The 10,592-nt window shown below is 59.4% G+C and overlaps 3 protein-coding genes across 6 annotated transcripts; 2 read left to right on the top strand and 1 right to left on the bottom strand.

Annotated features, from left to right (window-relative positions):
• Positions 1-135: 135 nt before the first annotated feature.
• On the top strand, positions 136-1,155 carry TMEM88 (transmembrane protein 88). Its single transcript, XM_059147224.1, has 2 exons — positions 136-391; positions 497-1,155. Exons 1-2 carry the CDS (start codon positions 182-184, stop codon positions 764-766), a joined length of 480 nt encoding a protein of 159 aa, XP_059003207.1. The 5' UTR covers positions 136-181; the 3' UTR covers positions 767-1,155.
• A 474-nt stretch (positions 1,156-1,629) lies between these two features.
• On the bottom strand, positions 1,630-2,553 carry NAA38 (N-alpha-acetyltransferase 38, NatC auxiliary subunit). Its single transcript, XM_059147225.1, has 3 exons — positions 2,327-2,553; positions 1,952-2,135; positions 1,630-1,786 (listed from the first exon to the last, which is right to left on the bottom strand). The coding sequence occupies exons 1-3, from the start codon at positions 2,405-2,407 to the stop codon at positions 1,674-1,676; spliced, it is 378 nt and encodes a 125-aa protein (XP_059003208.1). The 5' UTR covers positions 2,408-2,553; the 3' UTR covers positions 1,630-1,673.
• A 178-nt stretch (positions 2,554-2,731) lies between these two features.
• LOC131815517 (cytochrome b5 domain-containing protein 1) lies at positions 2,732-7,774 on the top strand. 4 transcript variants are annotated; one of them, XM_059147218.1, is made up of 5 exons: positions 2,732-3,228; positions 3,333-3,409; positions 3,546-3,764; positions 4,169-4,310; positions 7,197-7,772. In XM_059147218.1, the coding sequence occupies exons 1-5, from the start codon at positions 3,027-3,029 to the stop codon at positions 7,364-7,366; spliced, it is 810 nt and encodes a 269-aa protein (XP_059003201.1). In that variant the 5' UTR covers positions 2,732-3,026; the 3' UTR covers positions 7,367-7,772. The 4 variants fall into 4 exon arrangements, with proteins under 4 accessions (XP_059003201.1, XP_059003204.1, XP_059003205.1 ...); XM_059147221.1 differs by having other exon boundaries at positions 7,083-7,340; XM_059147222.1 differs by lacking the exon at positions 3,546-3,764 and having other exon boundaries at positions 7,197-7,774.
• Positions 7,775-10,592: the final 2,818 nt, after the last annotated feature.

Genomic DNA, 10,592 nt, shown 5'->3' with positions numbered 1-10,592 from the left:
AGCCCCTCCCCGAGGCGCCTGTGGAATGTCCAGAGCGCTGGTCCGCTCCTCGGGCTGGGGGGTGCCTAATCCTGGAGCCGCATTCCAGGATAAGGGGGGGTGGGGAGAGGCTGGGCCGGGGGAGGGGCAGGAAAGAGGGCTATAAGGGCCGCGGCCCGGGCGGGCGGGAGCCAGGCAGGCCATGGCGGATGTCCCCGGGGCGCAGCGACCGGCTGCCGGCGGCGGCCCAGAGCCTCGGGACCCCCTGGACTGCTGGGCCTGCGCTGTGCTGGTCACGGCCCAGAACCTGCTGGTGGCCGCCTTCAACCTCCTCCTGCTGGCGCTGGTGCTGGGGACCATCCTGCTACCCGCTGTCACTATGCTCGGCTTCGGCTTCCTCTGCCACTCCCAGGTGAGGTCGGCCCTGCGTTCGGGGTGGCGGTGGGGTGCGCGGGCCGCAGCTCCCCGCCCGGGCTTTCCCGCCGGCTTGGGCCTGAGGCCTGCTCTCCTCCCACAGTTCCTGCGCTCCCAGGCACCTCCTTGCACCGCGCACCTGCGGGACCCGGGCTTCACGGCCCTGCTGGTCACCGGATTCCTGCTCCTCGTGCCGCTGCTCGTGCTAGCCCTGGCCAGCTACCGCCGCCTTTGCCTCCGCCTCCGCCTGGCCGACTGCCTCGTGCCCTACAGCCGAGCCCTCTACCGGCGCCGGCGCGCCCCGCAGCCGCGGCAGACCCGAGCCTCACCAGGGGCCCAGGTCCCTCCCACATCAGGAAAGGTCTGGGTCTGAGGACCCGCGAGTCAAGAACCACCCTGACGACTGCCCCCACTTCCAGTCGGCCCAAGGACTTGAAAAAACAGGGTGGGGGGGTGTCTCCTGACCTACTGTGCTGCCACCGGTGCCTAAGCCGGGTTCCAGCATCCCCTCGGGGGAACCGGAGCCTCCGTGGACCCAAAGCTGGCGGAAATCCGCCACACCCCGGAAAACCCACTTTCCTCCCTGAATCCTGAACATCTGGGCTGGACCCTGCCCACCCCCACCCCCCACTCTCCCGTCCCTCAGGACAACTGAACCTCATGTGGTCCCTCTGCTGGTGCAGCTCCTCTGGGATCTACGGGCTGAGGGGGCCAGATTGGAGGGGGAACGACCGCACATCAATAAAGAATGAGCTGAATGCGTCCCTGCGATCCTGTGAACAGGGGGATGGCACAATTCCTGTCACCCCTGCCCTGTGCCCAGAAGCAGGAAACAACATGGGGCCGGGGCTCCAGAGCGCATCCTTCAGCCTCCCGGGGGCCTTCTCTTATCGCTGTGGCCTGTTCTTCCTGGCCAGACCCCAGAGCTCTGTCCCTGACTCTCAAGTCACCTCCCCCTCAATAGAGTGGAGAGGGCCCGGCTTCTATCGCCTGCCCTGCTCCCCTTGGGGACCCAAGCCTGTTCTCTGACCCCAGCTTGGAGGAACTCGGTGTTGCCAGGCCGGGGAGGGAAACAATGGGCCTTCCGGAGCAGGATGACACCCCCTCCAAGCGCAGTCCTGGAGCAGTGGCGTGGGAGGGAAGATGGAGGGGCCCACCCTGGGGCCTGCACGTCCAGGGTAGGGAAGGCGGGCTGACAGTGCTCCCGACACGCCAGCTACATTCGGACACAAGGCACTTCGTTGCAGGTTTAATGGTCTGCCGAGCACGCGTGGCCGCGGTCAGAGATAGGGAGGCCCCGCCAGGCTCTCCCGCTGCACTTCAATAGAAACGATGTGGTGGCCGGGTACCATAGCGAGGCCCAGTACACGGGGCTCCCCCGCAGAGAAGGAGTCTGGAAAGAAGGGGCAGAGAAGTCCTCCGTCAGGGAGGCAGGCCGGCGTCGGTCCCGCCCCTTCCAGCCCCAGAAAGCAGGGGTGCAGCCAGACAGTGCGCGGGAAGCGCCTCCCAGGAGGGAGCGCAGCTGCACCAGGTGGACGTGAATCCCCCAGGCACTGACCCGACGGCTTGAGGAACTCCTGCGCCGAGCCCAGGATAACATTGCAGTCGCGGTCGGTGCAGAGGAAGCAGCCGACCAGGGTCCGGCCATCTGTCATGCGAATACGCATCGTCTTGTTGAGCAGCGCCTCCAGCTGCTGCCGGGCCCGCGCGGCCGGCGAGTCCTCGCGCTCCCCGTCCGAGTCCTGCGTGGGGCGGGACACGCGCTGAGACGGCACCGCCCCCCACCCCCGCCCTGCCGCGGAACCACAGCTCCCGACAGCCCTCGGGGCGCTCCTACACAGCCCAGAGGCTGCCGGGAGCTGTGGTTCCCTCTCCAGCCCCCCATTTTGCTCCCAGGCTGCCCCTCGATCCCAGAACCCAAGCCCGCGCTAACCCCGGCGCTGGAGCTGCTTTGACGCCGGCTGCAACAGCCATTCTCCTCTCGTAGCAGCATGGTTGGTCCAGCCCCAGCCATTTGTCCCGGGGCCTCTTCAGGGCCGGTCAACTTCCTAAGAACCTTTCGAGTCCGGCGGTTTGAGATCTCGCGAGTGCTCCCGACCTATTTTCTTCCACGAGATCACCTCTCCTCGTCGTCGTCGTCGTCTCCGGGGCAACTGCAGAGATCTCGCGAGCTTCTCCCACGCCTCCGGCGCCGGGGCTCACTGCGGCTTACGGCGCCGTGTGTCTTAAGATATCGCGAGAAGTTTCACCGCTTTAGGTTCATATAGCTCCTTCAGAAGGCCTGGAATTGAGCGGAATGACCTCTTCTCGTCATCGCACTCCACCCCATCCTCCCTTGCTTTTCTGCCTCGCCAGTCAGTCCTAAATATCCCCTCCAGCCCAGACCACTTTGAAAACCGGGGGGCGTGCGCTTTCCCGCGGACCTCTGGAGGAGGGAACTCAGTTACTTGAAAGCCAGACTCACACTACATTTCCCGTGAGCGCGCACAGCTCCCGCCCTCCACCCCCGCCCCTCGGCCACGTCCGATCTCAGTAGACGGCGGCCGGAGAGGGACAATGGTTTCCATGTCAGCGGACCCACGCTCTCGCCCGGGGAAAGATGCCGTGAATGAGCGAGTGCGTGCTGAGGGGCGATGAAGCGACCAGAGATGCGGGTGGCCGGTAGTGCAAGAGCCATGCCGCGCCGAGGCCTCGTGGAGGGGCCGGACTTGGAGTTTTTCCAGCGTCGCTATTTCACGCCAGCCGAGGTGGCCCAGCACAACGTGCCGGAAGACCTGTGGGTGTCTTACCTGGGATCCGTGTACGACCTGACGCCGCTGGCTCGCAAGTACAAGGGTCAGGGCCGCGCCTTGCGCCAGGGTCAGGGTGTGCGTCGGGCGGTCGGGGGCGGGTGCCCAGTCCTTGGGCTGCTGGCACTGACGGCGGCTGCTCCATCCCAGGAGACCTGCTGCTAAAACCCATCATAGAAGTTGCGGGCCAGGACATAAGCCACTGGTTCGACGCGAAGACCCGAGACGTGAGTGCTGCCGGAACCCGGGGTGGGAGGGCGGAATCGGGCCGCGGGAGCGCGGGACGGGGCGGGGGGGAAAAGGGGGAGCTGGCTGGAGCCGGAGGTCGGGGGGGATCGATCTCCCCCGATCGCTGCTTTAAAGATCCGCAAGCACGTCGACCCGCTGACCGGCACCCTGAGATACCGCACCCCCTGGGGCCGCTTCCTGCACGTCCCGCCGCAGCTGCCGCGTTCAGACTGGGCCAATGATTTCGGGAAGCCTTGGTGGCAGGGGGTGCATTATGAGGTGGGGCGGCTGTCTGCCAAGACCCGCAACATCCGCATCATTAACACGCTCACGTCGCAGGAGCACACGCTGGAGGTGAGAACCGGGCGGCAGCAGGTCGGCCGGAACTGGGTGTCCCAGCGAACCTCGGAGATCTTTAGGCCATCGGCTCTCCGTAACCAGTGGGAGCTGTGTTTTGGGTAGTATTTGCAGTCGGACTCTTACTAATGTTCTCTGAGGAAGGGATGGGGAAAGGGGGCAGTGATTTTGACCCTTCAGGGCCATCCGTTTGTTAGAAGTGGTTGCCACAGAGACAGGTGACACTTTGGGGCTATTTACTGCAGGCTCGCTATCCGGCTTCATTTGGGGTAGGCTGCCAAGGGAGGCACGCTGGTCCCAGCACTACCGTCTGTACTCCTGGCCTTGGCTTGGGGCCCACACGCACCTGTGTGTGTCCCATCCAGAATCCTGGGGGGGGGGGGCACTATCATGTTCTGCAGGTGGGAGCCGAGGAGTCCATGTGGGAGATCCTGCACCGCTATCTCCCCTATAACGCACACGCAGCCAGCTATACATGGAAGTACGAGGGCAAGAAACTGAACATGGATTTCACCCTGGAAGAGAACGGGATCCGGGATGAGGGTGAAGAATTTGACTCTCTCAACATGGACGGTGCCCTCTACACTCCTGCCATTCTGCTCTACTTCAATGATGACCTCACAGAGCTGTAGGAGTGGAGCTGAAAGCATATGTAGACTCAGGATGTATTTTGAGTTTGGCTGTTTCTGTGCCCTGGAAGGGGGCGGGGTGGAGTGTGGGACAGACCTCCACTCCACTCTGGGAACTGGCCTATGGTTCCCATGTCCCTCTGAAGCGTACAGGTCCTACTTCCCAGGCCCACTGTGATTAGCTCAAAGTTAGGGAGAATGCTAGAAGCATATTCATTCATTCTCAGGAGTGACACGAGAAGATGAGGTATTTTGGATTAGGGAGACAGCCAGAGCTTAGGCAGAACTTTCTGACGGTCGGAGAGGGAGGAGTCCTACACGGGGATGAGGGATGGGAGAAGTTTCATGGCAGTGATGGGAATGGGGACGGCTGCAGGAGGATGGGACTGCCACAGACAGGAACAGGAAGTGTCCATCGCTGGCCATACGGAACTGGCGATCTGCCTTCTGGACTTGATAGTTGAAACCCCAAAGGGAAGAAAGGAAGTGAAGGGGTAGTTGGTAATTCAGTCTGGAGCTTATGGTACGTGCCTCATACACCCTTTTAAATACATCTACTCCGAGAGATGGGCGCCATCGCCACAATTTTACACGGCTTTTAGACTTCTTTTTAAAGCTTAGAAGGTTCTTTCCGTATTTGGCTTTAGTAAACTATTGATGACCCCGGGCAGCCTCCCATCCAGCAAGTAGAGGGAACTCCCAAAGCTTGGCAAGATTTAGTGGCAGGAAGGCACACTAGTTAGTGGCCAGGGTGCAAACTCAAGTCTAAATCTGAAGCTGAGGTTCTTCCCATGCATGTAGAGAACCTCTCCCCGTCTTAGGCTGGTCGCAAAAGACAGCCACCTTTGCGGGCAGAGTGGCTGGGTTCGTCTCCTTTAACCCCAGTGAGGGAGGGGAATGAGGATGACAGAAGAGAGAGAGAAGGAGAGAGGTGCATGGGCCTGCCTGGCCAGAATGGGGCAGGAGGGAGGGGGCGGGTGTGGGGTGGGCACCAGGGCCCAGGCAGGGGAGAGGAAGCACTGGGCCCGCTGCCCAGGCGTTTTCGGAGAGGCTGGCCAGGAAAGGCATGGCCAGAGGTGGAGACATGTCCCGGCCTCAGCACTTTCTGAATCACGGGAGACTGAGGGCTTCCACTCGGGCCCATGTGATACAAGAGGCCGTGAATTCACAGAAGGTTTCTGATGTGCAGTCAGCTCTGCAGTGGTCTCAAGTGTATCTTGTCCTCTCAGTGACACTGACATGACTGGAGAACCCAAGCTATGCTGCTGCTCCAGCACCAGCCTCCAGTCTGCCCAAACTGCCCCCGCACCCGCACCCCCAGTCTCTCCCACCGCAGCGCCTCCTGCTGGAAATGCCCCCCTCTCCTCACACCCTGGTCACTCTCCAATAGACCCCAGCTCCACAGTGCCTCTGGGACACATCCTCTTCCTCTTGGCCGTCATTACCACTTGGCTGGACTGCCGTGCACACGTTCCCACCAGCCTCCCACTTCCATGCCTTCCCCCCACGCAGCAGCCCGAGTGAGCGCTGAGAACCAAACCCAGGCCTCTGACTTTCCTTCCTTCAGAGTCTTCAGTGTGTCCCGGGTGCTTCGGGAACAAAGTCCCGTCCATCCAGAGATGTTGCACAAACCAGCAGGTGCCCCCTCCCCTGCCAATGCCTCTCCTGTTCCCTGTGTCCCAGGCACACGGGCTGTCTCACAGCCCACGAAGTGTCTCCCTGCCCTAGAGTCCTCACACATACTGTTCCCTCTGCCTCACACGCTTCCTGCCATCCCCCAACTAGCTGACCCTACATGCTTTTTCCTTGGGAGCTCTTCTGACTCCTTGGTGTAGAAAGCAGTGTTTTCTATTAGATTGTCTCTTAGCATCACACTTATTTCAGAGTACTAATTCAGTGTAAATTTTAAGATTTCGGATGTGATTGGCTGGCTGGTGGCTGGACTCTAAGCTCATGAGGGCAGAGCGTGTGTCCATCTTGGTCACCGCCGTATTCCCAGTGTTGGGCACACAGCGGCTGCTCAATAAATTTTGATGGAGTGTCCTCCACTGTTGAGTGAATTCATCTGTCCATAAGAAAGAGTGTGGATGGGACATTGTGTCCTGGGAGGCAAGATGAGACAGAGAAGCAGGACATCTGGTTCCCACGCTATCACAGGCTTCCCTGTCCCCATTCCCTCAGAAGGAAACCACACAATAGAGGCCTTCCCCTCTTTCCCTTTTGGGGGGAATCCACCTGCCATTCCCCCATATGGCCACCAGGTGGCTGTCATAGCCCACAGAGGCAGGTTGGGGGGTCCGCAGGGGGGCAAGGGAGGGAAACCCCACCCAAGCTCTAAAGAGGAGGCAATCAAACGCAGTTCCCTGAAATGGATGGGTGGGAGGAAAGGACCCAAAAAAAGGAAACACCACGTGGCTACTGTTTCATTAGCCTTAGGCCACATTCTAGGTTTTATCCACAGCAGGAAAGGAGTCCAGTTTGAGGGATAAAACCCAGCGGGTGGCACAGGCAGGGGGCTCTGATGACAGGTGCGGGTGTGTTTAGGGCGATGCACAGAGCTGTGGAAGGAATACAGAGCGCACATTTCAATGGTACACTCCCTTAATGATACTTATCGGTGTGTGTGTGTGTGTGTGCACACGCGAGGCTTTTCACAAGACATTCCCCTGTTCTCTACACATCCAAGGCCAGCTCTTTACAGGAAGAGAATGTAAATAACGCCTCGTCAGAAATCTAGAAAGTCAACAGCACAGGAGCGTAGGTTCCAAGTCCTCTTGTGGTGACCTCCTTCGTTCTGCAGCGGGGTGCGGTAACAGGCGGAGTGACAGGCCTGTCCTCAGTCAACCACAGCGACGTCAAGGGACTCAGCTGGCTGAGATTTCCCACGAGCCATGGTCCTGGCAAGCATGGATCGCTGAGGAGAGTCAAGACCCTCAGGTCCTTGCAGGGGCGGCTGCTGTCATGGGATAAAACCCACACGCGTGAAAGCTGAATGAAGACAGTACCGGGCCACGGAGTAAGTCTGGGTCTGGAAAAGGTTTCCACCCTCAGAGCAAGTCACAAGTGGATGCCCCACGTCTCACACTAACTCAACTGCCTCAGCGTCTCCTTCTGCTGAGTATGAGGACTGACGCGAAGCACACCGGCCCGTAAGAAACGGCGATGAATGGAAGGACGAAGTGACAAGTAAAATAAGACTCATCCTAGAAGCGCCTGGGTGGTTCAGTGGGTTAAGTGTCTGCCTTCAGCTCAGATCATGTTCTCAGTATCCTGGGATAGAGCCCCGCATCGGGCTCTCTGCTCAGCGGGGAGCCTGCTTCCCTCTCTCTCTGCCTGCCTTCTTGTGATCTCTGTCTGTCAAATAAATAAATAAAATCTTAAAAAAAAAAAATCCTAAAGCAAGCGCACGTTCTGTCTCATTGAGCTGTCTATCCTACCGCTGCCCGCTATTAAGCAGTTGCCTGGTGAAGCTTCAGTATTTTCCCAGCGGTCCTTGGCCGACCCCCAAGCACATCTGAGAGGACGCAGGTAGCACAGGACCCTTGGCTGTGAGGGAGGAGGGACAGTGTATTTTCTGTTGACGCGCACGACAAAGTGAGGGGCTGCTGTGGAGGGACCCTACAGCGGGTCGGGAGCCGGTCGGGACTGGGGGTGTCTTCGCACGCCTCGTGCAAGTGCTGCGCGCGCACTCATTAACCACACAGTCGTCACGCGCGCATCGCGTGCGGGCCTGCTTTGGGTCCTGGGGATGCAGGAGTGAGGGTCGGGCCCTGGGCTGGGCCTGCTTTGGGTCCTGGGGATGCAGGAGTGAGGGTCGGGCCCTGGGCTTGGCCGTCTCGTGGGATAAACTGTGAATGCAGAGACAGTACCACAGCACATGGGACTGAAAGCGGATGCCGCCGACATGTGCGCATGCACGCGCAGAGACAAACACAGAGACGTGCACGCGCACGCATGCACCTGCTCTAAAACCAGAAACAGAGCCACTCCACAGAGCCACGGTCCGCTGCCCCGAGGCTTGTCCCGACGCTGCCAGGGCCGGTCTGTATTGCCTGCATTCGTCACTTACTCCATCACCCGCCGTCACAACAAACGGAAACACTGTTTTGTGCACACTGTGCAGCGAAGGACACGGAAGGAGAGAGAGATGAACTGACTTGCCAAAGGTCACACAAATAGGCGGTGAGTAGCCGCGTTGGGCTCCCAACCAAGGCCTGGTGAGGGCTGCCCACTTAGCCACCAAGCTGCGCCACCTGCCACCCGCTGCTGGACACACACAGGACGCCGGCCGGTCCAGCTGCGTGTGGCTGCTGCTCAAAGCCAGCCCAAGACTTGGGAGCCTTCAAATGGCCCCGATCTTTATTTTGCTAATAGACCTGGGATGTGGGCAGGGTCGTGGGGAACCAGGCCAGTGGCATGTGGAGCTGCAGGATTCACCTGCAAAGTGGCTCAGGGGCACCGCCCCCCAGGTGCTGTTGGCCATGGGCATCTCTCTGTGTGCCCCCGCCCATGAGGCAGCGTGACCTTCCTCCTTGGGGTGGGGGCGGGATGCTAGAGCACGAGCTCTGGACAAGCAGGAGGAAGCCAGCTTCCCATCCAGGGGGACTACGCCACGCTGCTCAGAGGGAAGGGGTCAGAGTTATGTTGTAGTAAACCCGGGCTGGATGTGAGATCTTCTGAAACCCCCAGGCTCCCTTCTGGCAAGGCCTTCCCCCCCCACCCCCACTGTCCCGAACACTCCACCCCCTACTCTTGGCTTGCCCCAGCTCCTGTCCCCTAGAGGCTCTGCTCAGTGTCACCTCCTCCAGACCCCTCCAGCCATGTCAAACATTCCTTCTCTCTCTCTCAATGCAATGGATGTATTTAGTGTAATTCAGTCTAGTGTCCCTCTCCTCCCTTCATAGACTTGAAGCTCCAGGGGGCCGACAGCCCCGCACCTCCCTCCCTTGGTGCTCAGCCCAGGGCAGTCACTCAAAGAGGTGATAAATGCTACAAAAAGGCTAAGATGAGGCACATCTGGGGAGATCAGTGAGGGCATCTGGGAGAGGCATCACCAGCAGCTGAGAGCCGAAGTCGAGGGAGGAGCAGGAGAGGACAGAAGGCTGCCCGCAAAGAATAAACAGCATGCACAGGGCAGAATTTAGGGTAAGAAACAGAGGCCAGGGAGGGTGGGCAGTGAGGGGTGTGGAAGCCAGACCAGGTCTTCTGCGGCTTTCCGAACCTGCCTTTGGTTTGTTGGGCTGTAAAATTCATCCTTTGAACCGCTCTGGGGTTACGGGTTTTCTAGGGAGAATGGCACAGTCAGAACTGCATTATAAAGTGATGACTTGCTTACAATGTCAAAAGAAGGGACCGGAGGAGAGAAAATTAGGGACGGTCTGGAGAGGGATGGAGGTGGTGGGGACTAAGCTCAGGGCCGTGGGGGTGAGGGAAGGGAGACCGGAGTGAAGACAGAATCGCCCAGCTCCATGACTATGTGGGGGCCGATGTGGGGCAGAGGGAGGAGACGAGGATGACAACCCACTGTCTGGCCCCGGGGAAGAGTCTGGAAATGGGGCCAACTGTTGGGAGCAGGAGAAGCTACAGGCAGCCCTTAGCTCCTTCAGGGGAAGTGCTGTTCGTACCCCAGGCTGCAAATCCTCTCGCCTTCAGTCTCGCTATGTGAATCTCTGCACGGTGAGAAATGCTCACCGTAGACCGGGTGCTTTAGGGTGACAGTTTCCAACTGTCGCGCATCTTACAGCCGGCGCTCTCTGCAAGGTAGCTCCCCTGATCCCGACAGCCCTGGGAGGGAGGCCCTCAGGACCCTGTGTCACACACGTCCCCGTGTCTCTCTCCTTCTGCCCCCTCCCTGCTCACGCACATGCGTGCTCTCTCTCTAAAGTATAAGTAAATCTTAAAAAAACAAAAAACAAAACAAAACAAAACAACAACAACAACAAAACCCCCAAATGACTCTCATTGTCTGGAAAGCTAGATGGCAAAAAGGCCCAAGCCCAGCCAAGGGGCAGGAGGGAGCCAGCCTGGGGTTGGCATTGACCGTGACAAATCTATAATCTGAAAGACAATCAGCCGGGGAAGGTGTCAGGGCAATCCTGCTCAAACAGCTGGCTTGGCACTAGATGGCATTTCCAGCTGGCTGGCCAGTGGAGCAGTATGAAGACACCGTTAAAAGGCGATGTCGAAAGGGGGGAAG

This window comes from Mustela lutreola, chromosome 15 (genome assembly GCF_030435805.1).
Source record: "Mustela lutreola isolate mMusLut2 chromosome 15, mMusLut2.pri, whole genome shotgun sequence".
NCBI lineage: Eukaryota > Metazoa > Chordata > Mammalia > Carnivora > Mustelidae > Mustela > Mustela lutreola.
Note: the sequence above shows the minus strand (reverse complement) of the source record. Positions and strands in the feature narration are given on the sequence as shown.

What these genes read in the sequence shown, in the direction of transcription:
- TMEM88 (XM_059147224.1), top strand. Translation starts at nt 182, where the DNA reads ATGGCGGATGTCCCCGGGGCGCAGCGACCGGCTGCCGGCGGCGGCCCA. An exon ending in GCTTCCTCTGCCACTCCCAG is followed by an intron (nt 392 to 496) that starts GTGAGGTCGGCC and finishes CTCCTCCCACAG; the next exon opens with TTCCTGCGCTCCCAGGCACC.
- LOC131815517 (XM_059147218.1), top strand. Translation starts at nt 3,027, where the DNA reads ATGAAGCGACCAGAGATGCGGGTGGCCGGTAGTGCAAGAGCCATGCCG. An exon ending in TCGACGCGAAGACCCGAGAC is followed by an intron (nt 3,410 to 3,545) that starts GTGAGTGCTGCC and finishes GCTGCTTTAAAG; the next exon opens with ATCCGCAAGCACGTCGACCC. An exon ending in GAACGGGATCCGGGATGAGG is followed by an intron (nt 4,311 to 7,196) that starts GTGAAGAATTTG and finishes TTCGTTCTGCAG; the next exon opens with CGGGGTGCGGTAACAGGCGG.
- NAA38 (XM_059147225.1), bottom strand. Translation starts at nt 2,407, where the DNA reads ATGGCTGGGGCTGGACCAACCATGCTGCTACGAGAGGAGAATGGCTGT. An exon ending in AAAGCAGCTCCAGCGCCGGG is followed by an intron (nt 2,136 to 2,326) that starts GTTAGCGCGGGC and finishes CGCCCCACGCAG; the next exon opens with GACTCGGACGGGGAGCGCGA. An exon ending in GGAGTTCCTCAAGCCGTCGG is followed by an intron (nt 1,787 to 1,951) that starts GTCAGTGCCTGG and finishes CCTTCTTTCCAG; the next exon opens with ACTCCTTCTCTGCGGGGGAG.